We start from the raw sequence: 18,982 nt of genomic DNA, 5'->3' as shown, positions 1-18,982 counted from the left end.
TGTGTGTGTGTGTTTTTTTTTTTCCCTCCAGAGACACACGTAAGCCTACAGGAGCTCTATCAGCAGTGGGTGAGTTTACACCCTTCATAGTTCAGATTAAAACTGAGGTCCGGCTGTGCACTGAGCACACATTAATCACTCGTCCTCCTTTGTCTTTCTTCATGTTTGTGTAGCTGGAGCATCTCAGGTGAAGTGGAACAGAAAGAATCAGCACTGCTTGGCCTCTAGTCACGACGGAGACGTCAGGATCTGGGACAGACGGGTGAGTCAGGGCCGAGCAATTCAAAACACAGAGCGTCATCCTTCTGGGTGATGTTTCTGTTCAGGTTTGCCCACAGTAATGGTTTACTTCTTCTTCTTCTTCTTTTAATTCTAATTTGCGTAATAACCTCAATCTTCAGGGTAGAAATCCAAAATGGCTTCCTGTTCACTGTGTATGCTTACTACATAGTTATAACATACTCGTGTTGCAGAACGTATGTAGTGCACTGTATAGCTGATAAAATGTGTTTTCAGATCCAGTCACACAAAAGCAATGATGTGTTGTGCCCTTAACCTTTTATTTTTACTTTTTATCAACAAATTCTGTATATCTTGTGCTCAGTAGTTTGCCTTGTGAGGTAGATCAGCAACAGCACTACATACATTTTAACATAAAATAAGTGATTTGTCTGTTTTTTTGTGTTTAAAGAAATCTTTTGGGATTTTGGGATTAAGTAGTATTTCATTAATCGTGCTCATCACTAGTCTTACAACAGAGAAGCAGAGAACCTCCTCCTACTTTCATAGAGAGCATCATGTGACGGGACTTTGATGGGAATTCAGATTATTAACCGTACCGTGCTGCCCTGCGCTGTCTAGTGGAAAAGCGATATTAGGCTCATCCACTGATAAATAAATACAATACAATACCAAGGTGTGTTTATATTTGAGAATATCTTTAATTATTTATCAGTAATTATATTTTGTATTTCAGAAACCCAACACTGCTGTTGAATACGTAGCCGCTCACTTATCCAAGATTCACGGCTTGGACTGGCATCCTGACAACGAGTATATACTGGCAACCTCCAGCCAGGACAACTCAGTTAGGGTGAATATAAACCAAATCTCCTATATATAATAATCATGAATGTCACATGGTGTGCAGCATCTTACTTTTGATGAACTTTATTGATCTGTGCAGTTCTGGGACTACAGACAACCTCGAAAATACCTCAATATCTTGTCCTGCCAAGTTCCGGTTTGGAAGGCCAGATACACTGTATGTTTCTCTCCCATCTGTTTACATACAGTACATGACTTTACGGATGTTTACTGAAAATTTAGAAAACGCGCATGGAGAGGTATTGGCTGCCTAGGGGGTGGACAAAATGACAAAATTTTACTTTAAGTTTTATAATACAAGATGTTTATTACAATATTTTGACAGTCTCTGAAGATAATATAAGATAATAATAATAATATAGTTAAAAATTATATGAAAAAAATATGAAAATATCTTGAGTATAATCAACCAATTATTAAAATATTAAATTATAAAATTAAAAATATTAAACCTATTTCTATACATTTACCTAATTTTGAGTGTTTTCTATTGGCAGATAAATTTGCTTGTTTCTAGAATTTATTTCTAGAAAATGTGTAAGGAATAAAACACTTAGGCGCATGCTGTTATAGGAAATTAAACAAGGACGGGGTGTGAGATGCGTATTATTTTTCTGTAACAGCACAACGTGAAGTGTTTTGTTCCTCTACAGCAATTTGCCAATTATTGCATTTTTAATTTAAAGAATGAATGAAGAATATCCTTTTGGATACTTCTATCCATTTATAGTTACATTTAATGTTAACATCCGAGAAACAAGTTAGTTCCTGTTAGCTACATTATAGCACCTGTAAAAAAATAAAGTCTTTCCCTCGCCAGTCTCTCCTTTTCTGTCTTGAATTTCCTTCCTTCGTCTTCAGTAACCACTTAATTCTGGAAGGAACTGCTGTCCAAAAATTAATCCAGACCTTCTGACGAATCAGATTTGAGAATTCAGCAGCACTGTGGTATAATGAGAAATATTACATACAAATGACTATATTCAAGATGTTTAACTTGATATAATTTTTTGCAGTGTAGAAGTTTTTTCCCCATTATGCTTCGGTACTCTGCATTACTCTGTAGTGTCTGTAGTAGTGATTTTTTACTTTGTTGTCTTGATCAGCCATTTTCCAACGGGCTGGTGACGGTGATGGTGCCGCAGCTCAGGCGGGAGAACAGCCTCCTGCTGTGGAGTACGCTGGACCTCAACAGCCCCGTTCATGCCTTCGTAGGTCATGACGACGTGGTGCTCGAATTTCAGTGGAGGCCTCAGAAAGAAGGTTTGATTTGATTTGCATCAAAATGCTTGATTTCTTAAGTCAAGGTTTAAATTGTGTGTGATTTACAATGAACTGCTGGAGAATGCTTGATTTTTACGTTACTTGTGTGCGTATTTAAATAGAAAACTCTAACATGCAATGAGATGATGCAGGAAGCAAGGGTGTCAACTCACTAAACACAGAACAGGGAACTTACACATAGATAACACAGCATGGACGTAAAGACACAATAATGTGCCATAAGACTTCATGCTAGGGGTCGGCGATAAGACAAAAATATCATATTACAATTCATGAAGACATTTCTACAATCTACAATATTCTTTATAATACATTATAAATATTACCCAGCAATACAGTAGTGTTGCATTTGAAGAAATAACTGTTTCTCTGATTTATATAATTACAAAAATAAATGAATGTATATTTTTATTTATCGCTGATTTCTTATATATAAAATGCTACTTAAAAAACATTATTTTTATTTATAAAATATTTTTAAAAAGTAACACAATAAAATTTTTTTTTAATGTTTTTGCAGTTTGTCGTTAAGTTCATTAAAGAAAATAAATATTAAAAAAGGTATCACAATATCCCTAATATATCAAATAAAGCATATTGTGACATAATTAATTCATATTTCATGTCAGAAGTGAACTTTGCATCTTGTGAAGAGTGTGTGTTTAAAATGTCATTTTATAAGATCGCATTTTTTAGGATCTAAGGACTGCCAGCTTGTCACATGGTCCAGAGATCAGACGCTTCGGATATGGAGGGTGGATCCTCAGTTACAGAAGGTGAGAGCTGTAGGTAAAATCTGTAGTATGTGATGTGATTTGGCCTGACAGAGCATCATCAGGGAAGATAATAATGATTTGTTCCATCACTTTTGCTCCTCTGAAATAGTGAATTGTGTGTAACGTGAGGACACAAGTGCAAAGAATCAACGGATTTAATATCCAAATACACCAAATTTCAGCCGACGGTCACATGAGCCATGTTTATGATCTGAATCAGGGGAAAAGGTCAGAGGTCACAAAAAGAGAAACAACTATGGGAGAAATTTAGTTTTATGCTTGAGAAATATAGTTTTATGCTTATTTAGTTTTATGCTTTTGTTAGGAGACATTTATCCGTTACACTTTCTGTTTTCTCTGTAAAATGACAGGCTGCGCTTTGTGTGTGTGTGTGTGTGTGTGTGTGTGTGTGTGTGTGTGTGAGTGAGTGAGAGAGAGAGAGAGAGAGAGAGGCTGGTGAGGGAATGACTGTTTATCACGGTTATAACATAACTGAGAACAGGAACTAACTTGTCTCTCAGATGTTCACAACATTCAATCTAACTATAAATTGTTAAAATGTGTGATGTGTATTTCATTACAAAAATGAAACATTGTAATGTGGTATAAGCGGAATAACACACTCCAGACTGTGCAGTTATAATGCACTTCGGGGATAGTGGCACTCCCATCATGCATTATTTTCATTTACCGGCACACTCTGTCGTGTGTTAGCCCTTACTTGTATGGTTAGTGAACTTGTTAGAAAATGTTAGAACCTTGATTTTTTGGCAGAGTGAACTTGTTTGTAAAAGGCTGTGCTAATCAGAAGGTTGGAGAAAGCGGATGAGTGTGTGTGTGTGTGTGCGTATCGGTGTGTGTGGATCAGTGGGTACGTAGGAATGTAAGGGAAGACAGAAGAGTAGCAATTATCCTTGTGGATAAGGATGGATAAGAAACAGTGCAGGTGAAGTGTGTTTGATGCTGTGGGGTAATTTGCTTAATTTGCCTTTTTAACCAGTGAAATATGACTTTTGGTCTGTAATAACGGATCATGTGAGACTACACCCTATATGAAAAGGTGTATAATCATTGTTTTTATGCCTCTGCCACTGAGTGGGTGGAGGCATTATGTTCACGGGTTTTCTGTCGGTCCATCTGACATTATCATTATCACAAGTTTTCTATAGAATTATCATTGTAATCAACTGATTAGTTTTTGGAATCGATCCAAACAGGGTCAAAGTCACAGCAAGGTCAAGTGCCTGAAATAGTTTTTCTTCAGTAGTTTCCTTCATAATTCTTTCAGAGGGGACTGTACATATACAAATTAAACAATAGAAATGTTTCACAGGTAAAGACAGTGAAAGGAAGGAGCCCATACACTACCTGCTTGAGTGTGAAGTCTCAGATGCTAACACAAAAACACGTTAAACCTCATTCAGAAGTGAATTAGTGTGTGTGCATGGGTTGTCTCTTGTAGTTATGCACCAGCGACATTGTGGAGGAGCTGATGGAAGGCATGACTCTCACAACAGAGTCTGAGAAGACACTCCGCTCCCAGGAACCTCCTCTGAGCCCCAGTCTAACTGCCGACGACCTGCAGGGTGAATCTACAATACACACAAGATCTACCAATCCAATACTTCTGTAATAGAGCTGTGATCAATGTGTAGTCAGTATTAATCAATGTAATTATACATGTAGTCAATATTAGTGCTGTTGAATTCTCTGTTCTGATTGGCTGCTGATTAATTTTCTATAACAGCAGATTAGTTTATTTAGCATTTATGGAAGGAGTCTCCAGTGTCAGTGCTTTCAGTCAGAGGTAAAGCTGTCACTTTAAGTTTTCTGGCAAGGCTTGCGCCAAGAGTAACCCTGACAAGAGTAATCCTGGTCTGCATTTGTTATTTTTTTATAACAGCACACTCTCAGGTGTTTTATTCCTTCTTCCAGTGTACCTTTCTTTCACTTCTACATTCATGTAACTGTATTTTTGCCACTCAAGGAAGTACATAATCCATCATCTGCACTCTGAAGTCATTAACGCCAAATAATAAACCTCCCCTATTTTGTCTGCAGGTCAGTTCGAGGCATCCAGTGGCAGGCAGGACCCGGCTGGCCTCGCTCAGACTCTGCAGCAAGAGTTCTCACTGGTCAACCTGCAGATCCGCAACGTCAATGTGGAGGTCAGGAACCATCGACTTCTATACACTTCTATTTTGTATAATGATGAACTAAAATGAAGACTTAAATGATAAACTCCCCCATGGATGAGTTTTCTAATTTGCATATTCATAAACCCTGCTTTTTTAAAGAATAACTCTACTCCCTAGTTTCAAATAACTCAACCAGGTGATTTACGTAATCACTATTGAATAAGTGCAGCACTACATCTTTATATTGTGTGTGTGTGTGTGTGTGTGTGTGTGTAGATGGATGCTGTGAACCGCACCTGCTTCGTCTCGGCTCACTGTGGAGCGAATCAGGTCAGACTGGTGGTGAAGTTTCCTGCACAGTATCCAAACAATGCTGCACCGTCTTTCCAGTTTGTTCCCCCAACAACCATCTCGTCCTCCATGAAGACCAAGATACAGAAGGTACCACTGAATTAGCTTCTTTATAGCACCACAGTTCTTTAAAGGATGTAACGAGCTACCACTCATTGTTAGAGATAAGAAATATATTCCATTCACGGATATTTTGTACATGGGCTTATACAGTATAGAAATATTTGAATAGAAAAATAAATACTAGTAAATTTTATACTAAATGCCAACGGGCAGCTTGTTTTGATGTTTAAAGGTAAGACGAGTAAAACTGCTATCTGATATTTAAATCCCATAGTTCAGCTTTTGGTTTTTTTTCATGACACTTCAGTCATTTGGGTTTTTTTCTCCGATAATTTTATATCTATGAATTATTTATTATAATTTTCTGTCCTCAATTGTACACTTCTGCTTTGTTGTATACTCTGTATTAGGGGTGAGGCGATCTGACAAATATATCACGATTCTCAAAGGCATTCTACGATACGCAACGTATCACAATATCGCTTACACACTGGCAGCGATACAGTTGTGTTGCATTTAAAAATTAATGCAGCACTAATAATAATTTATATATTTTTTAATTACAATTTTTTAAATATAAAATGAATAACATAATATTTAACACAGAAATGGAGAAATTTATAATTATGTAAAAAAAAAAAATTACATATAATATTACATCCATGATACCTCAGAAAAGTGTATTGTGATATAATACATCATATCAATATTATATCATCATATATCCAAGCCCTACTCTATATGTATGTCATAATGTTGGTGTAGTACTGTTGTTTTCCCTTTTTTTTCCTTCTTTTTTTCTGTTACAAGAAATATATCAAAAGACTTTTTGGGGAAAAAATTTTACTGACAACAAAGTATGCTATAAATGGCATGCCATTATTCTGAGCCCTTTTCATGTGTCAAGCAACATAAAGGCCATTTAATCAAAATTTACAGGGAAAGTGTGTTTTATTAATAGTAAAAGATCTGAAACATGCCAGTGTGGATTTCTTTTGACTTTCAACAATATGAAGATGGTGTTTTCTTTAAGATGCATAAAAATGATAGTGTTATGTTTTAAAACCAGAAAGCTATAGAAATAAAAAACAAGACATATTAAGAAACATAAAGAATCAATTCATCATCCTAAATCAAAACCGTGAGGTGCCAAGAGATTCGCATTTTTTTTTTAAATTTTTTTTTTTAACAAGTATGTCACTTATACATAAAATAAATCGAGTTTAAATTTGTGATGTCCTCTGGCAATATGGTGTCATCTCGTGTTTGTTTTCTCTCTAGATTTTGACAGACACGTCACTTCAGAAAGTGAAGAGGAACCAAAACTGCCTGGAGCCGTGTGTGAGGCAGCTGGTGTCCTGCCTCGAATCAGACGCGGTCAGTTCCACAACAGCGGATATGTTAGGGGGAAAAGCATCGCTATATTTATGATGGAATTTGGATTCAGTTTAATAGCAAAATGAAAAATATACAACATACACAACCCTTTTTATGTAGTTTTAGTCGTGTATTGCATGTCCCTGCCCCTGGATGCAGTTTACATGACCTGTATGTGCAATGCAGGAGGACGGCACTAATCCCCATGTGTTCAGTAACTCGGTGAGCCCTGCTCTTCCGGCCTTCCCTCGTGTCACCAACACTTACGGCTCTTACCAGGACGCTAACATCCCTTTCCCACGTACCTCAGGTGCTCGCTTCTGCGGCACAGGTGAGCCATGAAAGCCTCGTATTTTAAATTGTGCATTCTCAGGAACTTGTCTGTTTACCTGTTTACCTAATTATCTGAGTTAACTGTTTTATACTTTTGAATATGTTGTAAATTTTCAGCTAAAATACCCAATACTCTGTCCTCTTTTCTGAAAACCACGTTGTAATTCTGCGCTGTTAGTAACAAGTTAACTACTTTGTTGTCGTTTTATCTTTGACCCATAAATGATTTTTTATATACTGTGCATGCATGTATAAAATTTTCATTTAGTTATACATACATATGTATATATCTTGCATATACCACGAATGAGACTAATGGGGGAAAAAAGCATCAAAAGTAGCACTTGAAGAATTGCTGTTATAGTAAAATAATCAACTATGTGGTGGTGTGATGTGGCCCGATGTGTAGCAGTGCCGCTGTTGTTGATCGTCTGCAACACAAGTTAGTTCCTGTTATTGCTTATGTTATAGCAGCTATAAACAGTCTTTCTCTCACCAGCCTCTCCTTTATTTACTCTTAAAGTTTTATAAGTTAGAAAAAAAACCTGCAAGTTTGTCATGTTACCAAGAAACTGCAAAGCATAAACTTTTCTGTCCTGAACATGTCGGAAAACCTAAAGTGACAGCTTTTCCTTTAACTCTTACAAAGCAGTGACACTGGACACTCCTTTCATAAATGTTAAATAACATCTCCTTACAGAAGAAAATTCACAATATCAACAATTACACTTATTTCCCCCAAATCTGTTTATATAGAGCGTTTGCCATGCAAGTCCCTGTGTAATTTGTTACTATAGAAACAATAACCTGTGATTTGGAGATGCACTACTGTCAGAGTTGCTGTTATAGAGAATTAAACACCTTCTGACCAGTCAGAATCGAGAGATCGATATTGCTGTAGTAATATTATATAAATTCTAATAGATATTTTCATTTTGCAGGCTCTCTGGTTTACTTCACTCGGCCCATGTCCATGCATCGCACTGTCCCTCCTACAGAACCTACACCTAGGTAAACCTTCAAACTCTAAAATTTTCATGATGTTTATGTTAATATTATAGTATAATGAATAAGCGTGTCTTTTTCAGATCCCTCTCAGCGCTGTCTGCGTACCACAGTGGCCTTATGACTCCGATGAAAATGCGCAGCGAGTCTCAGTCCACGCTGCGGCTCTACAGCGGGAGTCCGACACGCACCGATAAAGAACAAGTGTCCATCTCCTCCTTCTACTACAAGGAGCGGGTAAGACAGGCTGTGTAGATACCTCAGGGCAAAATTATAATAAATATGCTTTATTTGGAATATCTAAGAAGATTTAGTATTAAGAATATCTGGCAACATAGCATCTGAGGAACACATAATCAGAAATGATCAGTTGGAGTGTAAACAGACAGAACGGTGAGGAGACTGATACAGTGATTGCTGGTGTTGTACTTTAGTATTAAAGAAACACTACAACATTTTTCAACTTAATCTCTGTCTACTTTTTGGGATGTTTATTGGTATCTGATGTCATTGGCTGGTCCCACTTGTTAAAGTAGTTGCACAAGTACTGTTAATTTTCTCTCTCCAAAGCCAGAGCCATAACTCTAATCTGTATTAGTATTATTATTATTATTATTATTATTATTATTATTATTATTCATATGCTATTGGCATCTCTAAATTGTCTGTAAGGGGTGAATGGGTGTGTGACTGTGTGCGTGATTGTGCTCTGCAATGGATTGGCACCCTGTCCAGGGTGTCCCCCGCCTTGTGCCCCAAGTCCCCTGGGATAGGCTTCAGGCTCCCTGTGACCCTGTGTAGGATAAGTGCTACAGAAAATGAATGGATGGATATTTAGGATAAGCGGTACAGAAAATGAATGGATGGATATTTAGGATAAGCGGTACAGAAAATGAATGGATGGATATTTAGGATAAGCGGTACAGAAAATGAATGGATGGATATTTAGGATAAGCAGTACAGAAAATGAATGGATGGATATTTAGGATAAGCGGTACAGAAGATGGATGGTTAATAACAGCTAGTTAGTCAGTACTAGCAAGGACTCAGCTTTTTCTGTAGAAAAAACACTAGGTAGTGTGAAACCAGCCGTATTTACACATTCCTGAAGGGTTTGTGGTGTCTGTACAGTATCAGAGCCACAACAGTGCTGCAATCCCTTAGTAAAAAGTAGTCCCAAAACCACCTACTTCCCACGCACCAGACAGCTCTCCCCTATGATGCAACACCTACCACCCAGGGAGGGTGAAGGCTAACACGTGCTTCCTCTGAGACACATGAAGCCAGCCAACCACATCTTTTCAAACTGCTGCTCATGCTGCGTCACAGGGCAGTGTAACACACTCAGAGGAAAGTGCTGTGTGCCTCTTACGCATACATGTGCTCACAGATGACCATGATTTGCTAGTGTTGCTGTGATTGGTAGAGGAGAGTGTATGCCCCTCCCACCCAGAGAGCACGGCCAACTTCGCTCTCTTTGCTATTTGACATGGATTGCTGTGACGTTGTCTGGATTCGTACTCACAATCTCCTGACAATGCTGTGAACGCTCTTCTGTTGCACAGCTCAGGAGACCAAAAACACCTTTGACTGAAGAATTCACGCAGACTGTCCTTAGACTCTGTAGATGCTGTGAATAGAGATTAGGTTTAAAAAAAGGCCAGAGTATTCCTTTATTGCTAAAGTATCAATTATAACTATAATCACTGGAATATCTCACCAAGATGCTGAGTGACCGTTATCAATCTCTCCAACAGACACTCCAATCAATCATTTCGAATGATCTGTGCTCCTCAGATGCTGTTGTCAGATATTCTTAATAATAAATGCTCCCAGGATAGAGATGAGGTCAAGTTAGCTAGTTATATGTGCTAGTTCGTATCAATGAGGTTTCTGTTTATTGCTTGCAGTAGCCTTGTGTTGTGTGTTCACTCACTGTTTTCTGTACTGTATCCTTCTTTTCTTTCTTTTTTTTTTAATTCCATTTGTGTTTTGATGGACTGTCCCCCCTTTACACACGTTGCCGTGGTCTGTTTTATCCCACACACCAATCAGAAGCCTCTGTCTGTTCATCGCCGCTGGTCTGTGCAGACTATTGCTGACTGTCCGGTACTGAGCTCCCTCCCTCCATCCCTCACTCCCTCCCTCCTACCATTTATTCCTCTTTTTCCACTCTCTCCATCTCTTACTTTCTCTTTTCCGAATGCACAAGAAGCCGAATCCTTCAATCAGGGACTACCGGTTTCGGTTTTGCTTTCTATCCTTATTTTGCTGCTCGTGTAATTTTTGCCAGTTCTATAATCACCTTGGATATCATACTGATCAGTTCTACTAACTAACATATACAGAGTGCAAAAGTTTGCGTACCCTTTAGACAAAGTGAAGAGGAAGAGATATATATTCCCTCCTTGTGCTCAGTGTTCCCGGGATAGGCTCCGGATCTGCTGTGACCCAAACCAGGATAAAGCGCTTACTGAAGAATGAATGAAAGATGTGTAGTGTGTGGCATTTTACAGATGTTCCTTCATTAGCACAAGTAACAAAAAAGTCAGATAGTGTGTGTTACAATAATAAAGCGAAATATATATATATATATGTGTGTGTGTGTATGTATATACATATATACATATATATATATATATATATATATATATATATATATATATATATATATATATATATATATATATATATATATACACACACACACACATATATATATATATATATATATATATATATATATATATATATATATATATAATTGTGCACCTCCATTTACGAATGTAATATAAATATTTACTAAAACATCTTCCCTCTTTTGTGCGGAAATAATCATCGAACCTTTGCACTCAACTGTAATTTAGATTTTTGTGTACAAACCTTTAGAGGTCACTGTCTGGTAGTTCTGTTACTATTACATTTTTTAAGGGCACGTAACAATGTTGTGTTGTCCAGAAAGATGCAATAGTACAGCTCAGTGTCCTCTGAGGAAATGTTTATAGGCTTCATTATACAAGATTCCTGCTTTTATACACACAAGGAGAGTTTTACAAAGAAAACTTTTCCTCGCAACTGAGAGAAGCTGAGAAGCAAAATAAAAAACCTGCTGAAAAGCATAATCCTGATCTAATTTAGTATTAGATGTAATCTTAGCACTAACCCTCTTAAATAACAGTAGTTTATGATTAGTGATTTTCCTGATTGTTGTGTTTTCATAATGTGCATCAGAAATCACGGCGCTGGAAAGGGAAACGAGAGGGAACCGACTACAGCAATAAAACGATCAAACTGGCTGGTAAAGTGATCATACAGGAGATCTCCTGTCTCCTGCCCATTCACAAAGCCCTCGGAGAGACCTACGTGTGAGTACCTCTCTTTCCAAATACGTTATTACAGTATTCATATAGAAGCTTGTTTTGGTGTATTAAATGCTTCCTTTTTTTCCAGATTAAATATGAACGACATACGGGACACGTGTCAGAAGAATGCAGCCGCAGCTCTGACAGTAGGACGCAGAGATTTAGCAAAGGTCTGTGACAAACTTTAAAGTAACACGCATTAATTCACTTTATACCAAAGGGCTGCTGAATTCTTGAATCTGATTGGTCAGGAGGTGTTGATTTATTTTTCTATAATAGCAGCCCTGAGAGTAGTGCAGCTGTAAATTAGAGGTTTATATTAATGCGCTCGATCTAATGCATTATCGTTTCTATAGAAACAGCTCATTTACAGGGACTTGTGCGATGAACGCTCTGTATAAACGGATTAAAAAGAGTGTAGCTGTTGAGTTTTCTCTGAGGAAACTCTGAGGAATTTAGTTAACATTTCTGGAAGGAGTCTCCAGTGTCAGTGCTTGTAACAGTCAGAGAGGTAAAACTGTAATCGTAAATTTTCTGGCACAGGAAAGGGAATCACTGTTTATAGCTGCTTAACGTAAATGATAACAGGGACTAACTTCCACGACTTCATAGACATTCGTGGACGGTGCATTAACGTAACAACAGCATTAAACGTAACAGTATATGGATAAAAAGTATAATGTGTCATTCTTTAATAGATTCAACTTAACTCAATTTTATTTATATAGCACATTTAAAGACAACAGAGTTGACGAAAGTGCTTCACAATTAGGAATTTGGAAATTAATAATCTGACAAACACCATCAACACACATACAGACAATAACATCATTATAAACTCCAACAAAAACTGCGTATGTAAAGTGCGATCAGTAACAGAACAAATATCAACAAATATCAAATAGATGGAAAATGATCGTCATTGGCAAATTGCTGTGGTATAACAGTATAAAAGTAAGAATAAAACACTTTGGGGTATGCTGTTCTGGGAAAATAATCAGTTTTGGTATGGAAACAATAACTCCACTGCATTACACTAGCCTGATGTTGATTATTTTCCAATAACAGCACACCACCAGGTGTTTTATTCCCTACTCTGGTTATCAGTGGGAAGGGACACACCTCTGAGCAGATAGTATTTGTGTGTATTTTAACACTTTAACTCTTGTGTTGAAGGTTTGGGCTTTGGCCTCTGCAGCGACCAGTCTCGACCTGTGTCCTGACTCCGATCCTGACGCTGACACTCCTTGGGCTCGACACCCTTTTGGGCGACAGCTACTGGAGACTTTGTGAGTGTTACACTGTGTTAGTAACAGTAGATGTGAATAACAGCCCTAGATAATGTAACCATAACAACGCTCTGGTGCTAGTACTAGCTCATATTGGCTAACTAACTAGACTAGCTTGCTGTCTATTTTCCAATATTCATGATTTCCTTATTATCAGTAATACAGATGAAATAAAGATTGGTGTATTGGTGTGATGAGGAGGTTGTTTGTCTTTGCTGTAGCTTTGGAGGCAGAAAACCAAGAGAATTTGAACTGCTCGTGTGATGTGACTGCATGCAGCTACAGTTAAAGTGGAACATCCATCACATCATGTACACATGAGCAAGACATGTTGTTTTTAGTTACACTGCAAATTATATTTTATTTTCAGGTTGCATTAGTTACATTTTTTGATTCAGCAAGAGTTACTTTCTCTCCAGCAGTTTGTCCTCCATGCCGCTTTTTTCTCACACTTGTGACCTGACTGGTTGGGAGTTAAAAAGAAAAAGCTCTTGTTGTCACTTGGTGCTTTTCTGAAAAGGTTTTTTTTTTTTTTTTTTTTAACCTTTGGAAGCGTTTTGCTGTTAATCACTCAATCAATTAACAAGCAAACAAACAAACGAATATTTATTTATTTATTTAATTTCCATGTGGTTACATGTATGTGTGACAGCAGCCTTCAAGACTCTTGACTTACTTTTAAAATAAACAAGTTATTATAGTCTTTTTGGAAACTTACTTGAGTATTTTACAAACCTTTGATATTTCAGAGAACGACGTCATCATGTACTCGGGTTGTCCGTGTGTCTGTGCATCCATCCTGCTGTCTGTGTGTCAGTCCCAGATTCTCGTTAGCACAATATCTCAAGCTATTGAGTGGTTGAATGTTTGTAGGATTTAAATCAAATTATCATATGAACTGAACAGATTTTGGACTTGATCCAAACAAGGTCAAGGTCATAGCAAGGTCAAATTTCTTGAAATAGTTTTCTTTTCCTTTGACAGTTTTCCTTTCTTCACTCCAATTGGTTAATTTCCTAAGCAGCACTTCATCATCCTGATTGTGGTGTGGAATTGCGGTCCTGAGGAGTAATCCCAGTTGTTTGCTCTCTTTCTCTCCGCAGGCTTGAACACTACAGTCAGATGAGTGACGTGCAGACTCTGGCCATGCTGTGCAGTGTGTTCAGGGGTCAGGGGATCCCTCAGGACTATTTCACACTGTACAGCCCACGCAGCTCCGGCTTCACCCTCCACCACTCGCGCTATGTGAGTCCTCTCATCCTCCACTCTCTCCTCTGATACACTCTTATATAATAAGTCTTTTATTTTCCTGTTGAGCAGAGAGAGCGTTTCGCTGTTTTTTTTTCTTCTTAAAAGTACCAACAAACTCATTTTGAATGGCTGGTTTATGATTATATAGAATGTTTACAGAGCAATGAAGTCACATCTTTTGTAAATTTAAATCAGATTTTTTTCTGTACCTCTGTATAAAAATGATTCGGGGGTGGGGCTACATATGAGTTAATGATGTCACAAAATAAGCTCCATACTTTTGAACCAATCTTGTCTGATATGCAAATTACTAGAGGATGATGTAGATAAATGAATCACAGAGATGATGATGCAGCTCAGGAGGACTCTGGGGTTTCCAATTTGCATATTTATGAATATTCATAAATTCAGGAATTTTTAATGAGGATAATGGTGAAGAGATGGTCCTAGGCTTCTTTTAGTGGTTTTTTGTCAATTTATAAATATTAAATAATTTAATATTCTACATATATTAGGTTTAATAGTTTAAAATGACATGTTCTTGGATACATTTGGATATCATCATCTTTTGGTTATTGAAAAGCATTATTATTATTATTATTATTATTATTATTATTATTATTATTATATTATTTAGTCACAGTTATAGAATGTTTTTTTTTTTATTTAGTGTGGTAGATGTAGCGAGATGTTTGTTTTACCATCCTGGGGAAGTAGACTGTAGAAGATCGATGTTGCTGTTTCAGAAACTAGTTTTTACACAGTATTGTCCTTCAGCACATGATGAAAAGTAAGAGTCACTGCTTTTATCACTGTCACTTTTTTTTCAGCCCAGCTTCACTTCTAGCTCTGTGACGTCTGGTTCCTGCTCCAGTACCTCCGACTCCATCACCGCTCCGTGGAACATGGGTGAGTAATTCGCTCGCTGCGCTTTCTAACATCACCTCATCCTACTGATCTTTCAGCTCTGTCTCTGTATTTTGGCAACACAGTTCATCTCTATCAGATATCTGGGTTTCTTTTGTGTGTGTATTCCGATGAGACATTTTTGGCATGTGTTGTTTAAAATGAGGTTACTTTGCATATCTACAAAGCCACATGCTCAGGAATCATGTTTCAGTGTGTTGAAAGAGCACATTATACATATATACAAACCTGTCAAGACTGGAACTGGGATAATTTTTTTCCCCCAGTTTTTTCCTAATTTTAACACTGTTTATAAATCCTGGCTGGAAATCCCAGTTCCAGTTTCACAATACATCTCTCACTGCCAAGACAAAAGCAACCTTCATTACATGAAAAGTTATTGTTTTTTTAGGAATTAGAAATTACTGTTATGGTTCCAAGCAGAACATGAATCTACAGGTTACAGTACTCCTGAGATGATTGCTTGGAGAACCTGTTTGGAGCTGTTCATCTCCTGTGACCTGGAAATGATTTATTTCCATAGACATCATAACACTGACACTTTAGCATGTTCGTCTAGTTGGTAGCTATGTATATATTTATTATTAAACCACAGCGATGTTGACATTTTTGAATCTATGATGATGTTTTAAAAAAGAAAAATGCAAGATTTCGAGAATAAAGTCATAATATTTACATGTAACATACATGTAACATGACATGTAAATAAGGGGGGGATCAGTTTGTGAAATATCGGCTTAGAGGAGAAAGTTTCTTTGCTTTGCTCAGTTTATCCCCTTGTCCAGTTTGGTGAATGATGAGATCTCAAAGCATTTAGTGAGACTATTAAATCATTCAGAAATAGAAGAAAGGCAGATACAGTGACACTACCAAAACGTAGAAGGAAATTAATGTGAAAGAAGCTTCCAGAAGCAGCACATCCAACCAAGTTTGTAAAAAAAAAAAGATCTTTAATCATTTCAAAGTAAGGGTTTTGCACATATCTGTAGTTTTTAAACAAACTACTAGTGCTGTACGGATTAGGACAGACTTTGGATAAAATTTAAATTCCAGGTCAAAACTTCAGTGCTGAATGACTGGAAATCTACACAGATGTTTTTACCCGTTTTTTAAAATCATTTTTATTTTCTTCAGCTGGACGGGATGCTGAACAAGCTCTACCGTGGGGAGAGTCCTCTCCTGACGACGTTCGCTACGCAAACCAGGCTTACACAGATCCCCGGGAACGAGAGAAAGAGCAACACGACATGAACAAAAGGTCATCAATCTGCTGCAGCACTAAACTGTTATTATATGACTTTATTCTGTTCGTGACTCCCTCATGTTCTGTCCTATCTTTTGATTTCATAGCTGTACAGTTTGGATTACTATTTCATATATCATATGCTCAATTATTAGCATTTTTACAGAAATACGTGAAACAAAAAAGCGATTTTAGTCCCTCTCTTTGCATTTGTTATTTACACTCAGACCTGTACACACTCCTGCCCTTAGCATTGTGTGTGTATTCCCTTGCTTAGAGATCCTGATGTCAGAAGTGTGTGCAGATGTGAGTATGAGATAAGAGATGGGACGTGAGATGAAGTAGCTTGCAGTGACGGGAACTAAAAACACCTAAATTCTAAAAAAAAAAAAATTGGTTTTAACATTTATATTTCTATCACATCTTCACTCCCAGATTATTTCTGTGGTTAACTTTGTTTCATGGTTACTGGTTGTTCAGATTATTAGACCCGGCTAACACCTTGCAGTTTGACGACTTTAAGAAGTGTTACGGAGAGATTCTGCACCGCTGGGGGCTGAAGGAAAAGAGGGCAGAAGTGCTGAAGTTTGTTTCCTGCCCTCCAGAGCCACACAAGGGGATCGGTAAGTTCACGTTTGCTATAATGAAGTGGAATCATATCACAAATGTCCAACATTTTACTAAATAACATGGGTGAATAAGTGTAAAATGATTTTCTGTCTAAAGTACAAGTTTCAGAAAGCAGCCACTTTATTATTTTTTTTAAAGAAGCATGTTTATTATGTTTAGAATTAAATATTTCTGATGTGTTTAGTGATTCTGGTGATAATTTGTTGGTTGGTGCTGTATTTTCATTATTCCCGTGAGAAGTTAACAGCTGTGTGTCACTCTGATGTGACAGGGGACACTGTTATTGCTAGCGCAGTTACAGTGATGTTTAATAGAAATAAAATCAGTTATCTCTAATAATTGATAACAGTCAGGTTTTGTTGTTAGCTCCTAAAAACAAAAGAGCAAGAGCTTCTTTTCTCACTCATCATTTTACAGCTTTCAGAAGTCATATTAATGAGAAATCCAGCGTATACGTTGTAGAGACGTTGCCGCAAATACTGGACTCAGAGTCCCAGAATGCAATGCAGCTATACACCACTGAGATAAGAGACTCAGCTCAGCTAGTTAGTGATCTGTGAGATGACGAGTATGATGGTGCAGCTTTGGAAGCTGATGTGTTTGAGCAGAGTGTACAGATGAGAAGGTGAGAGAGCTGGACAGACGAAAGGACTAAAGCACCGCTGCAGCGCTCTCTTAAGGTAGAGCTGAAGCGAGCGGTATTTCCCACTGGCAGCATGGCATTTTGGGTAATGTAGGAAACTGTGAACCAACGTGAAGAAGTTGATGAAACATATTTGATCCAAAAGAGTCAACTCAGAATTTCCTCATAAAATAAAGACATGTTAATTATTAAAATTAATGTGCAAGATGTTTTCCTTTAAATAATAAAAAATGATGTGTGTGTATCATCTAAGGTCAAACATTAACTCCAGCTGCCCCGTTTTATCCCTCTGTGAATAGTAATGATGCTTTTTCTGACACAGATTTTACTCTAGATATGTGACATCATTTACTGTAGATAATATTCTCGGCTTCTATAAAATGCTGCCAGTGATGGTGTGTTTTTGCTGTGTTTCTGTCTTGCAGAGTTCGGCGTGTACTGCTGCCACTGTCGGAGCCAGGCCAGAGGCACTCAGTGCGCCGTGTGCAAGCGCTTCACCTTCCAGTGCGCCATCTGCCACGTGGCCGTCCGCGGCTCGTCCAATTTCTGCCTGAGCTGCGGCCACGGCGGCCACACGAGCCACATGATGGAGTGGTTCCGCTCGCAGGAAGTTTGTCCTACGGGCTGCGGCTGTCACTGTCTCCTCCAGAGCACTTTCTGAACCTCTTCTACACGGACCCGGACATGACGAAGGTCTCAGGGTGCGTCTCAAACCTCTCGGTACTGTAACAGAGCCTGGACTGTTGATTTTTTTTTTTTTTTTTTTTTAATAAACAGCACTGATACAGATCATGGATTTCTGTGCTGCTCTGACTAGACCTTTTATAATAGTGGTCTTCACAGTATGCAAGAAACCAAGAAACCACAAACACATGAGTTACAGTTTACACCAGCCTTATTCAGTAATAATTGCTCATAAAAAAAAAAGAAGTGCCATTTTTATGCAGTCCTGGTTCGGTTACATTGCAGGGTTTTCTCCTCAATCTGTGAACACCAACACGTATAGATGGACTGAATGTGCTGCTGATTTTACACTCACAGCTGAAAAGCTCCGTTTTGTATGTTGTGTTCTGTCTTTTCATTTGAAAAGAGAATAGCTAAGAACTGTGCTCTTGTGTAAGGGAGTAGTATTAAATGATTAACCAGCACCTACAAAGTTTATGCCCTAAATGAAGAAATAAATTTGTTTAAATAACTGCACCA

General features: G+C 37.8%; 1 protein-coding gene across 2 annotated transcripts in view; it reads left to right on the top strand.

Moving 5' to 3' along the window:
- Nucleotides 1-18,982, top strand: part of wdr59 (WD repeat domain 59) — a 21,740-nt gene extending 2,758 nt beyond the window's left edge. The window contains exons 6-27 of one of the 2 annotated variants that reach the window (XM_034305151.2): nt 32-69; nt 174-262; nt 977-1,093; nt 1,187-1,264; nt 2,214-2,370; nt 3,088-3,167; nt 4,630-4,753; nt 5,229-5,335; nt 5,582-5,746; nt 7,001-7,096; nt 7,283-7,427; nt 8,371-8,440; nt 8,518-8,671; nt 10,490-10,543; nt 11,666-11,799; nt 11,885-11,966; nt 12,973-13,085; nt 14,189-14,330; nt 15,167-15,245; nt 16,398-16,521; nt 16,987-17,129; nt 18,205-18,982. In XM_034305151.2, the coding sequence (XP_034161042.1) occupies nt 32-69; nt 174-262; nt 977-1,093; nt 1,187-1,264; nt 2,214-2,370; nt 3,088-3,167; nt 4,630-4,753; nt 5,229-5,335; nt 5,582-5,746; nt 7,001-7,096; nt 7,283-7,427; nt 8,371-8,440; nt 8,518-8,671; nt 10,490-10,543; nt 11,666-11,799; nt 11,885-11,966; nt 12,973-13,085; nt 14,189-14,330; nt 15,167-15,245; nt 16,398-16,521; nt 16,987-17,129; nt 18,205-18,440 (2,527 nt within the window). In that variant the 3' untranslated portion in view covers nt 18,441-18,982. The remainder of the gene's footprint in view (nt 1-31; nt 70-173; nt 263-976; nt 1,094-1,186; nt 1,265-2,213; nt 2,371-3,087; nt 3,168-4,629; nt 4,754-5,228; nt 5,336-5,581; nt 5,747-7,000; nt 7,097-7,282; nt 7,428-8,370; nt 8,441-8,517; nt 8,672-10,489; nt 10,544-11,665; nt 11,800-11,884; nt 11,967-12,972; nt 13,086-14,188; nt 14,331-15,166; nt 15,246-16,397; nt 16,522-16,986; nt 17,130-18,204) is intronic. The other variant, XM_026914381.3, reaches the window with a different exon arrangement.

This window comes from Pangasianodon hypophthalmus, chromosome 6 (assembly GCF_027358585.1).
Source record: "Pangasianodon hypophthalmus isolate fPanHyp1 chromosome 6, fPanHyp1.pri, whole genome shotgun sequence".
In the NCBI taxonomy this organism is placed as follows: domain Eukaryota; kingdom Metazoa; phylum Chordata; class Actinopteri; order Siluriformes; family Pangasiidae; genus Pangasianodon; species Pangasianodon hypophthalmus.
Note: the sequence above shows the minus strand (reverse complement) of the source record. Positions and strands in the feature narration are given on the sequence as shown.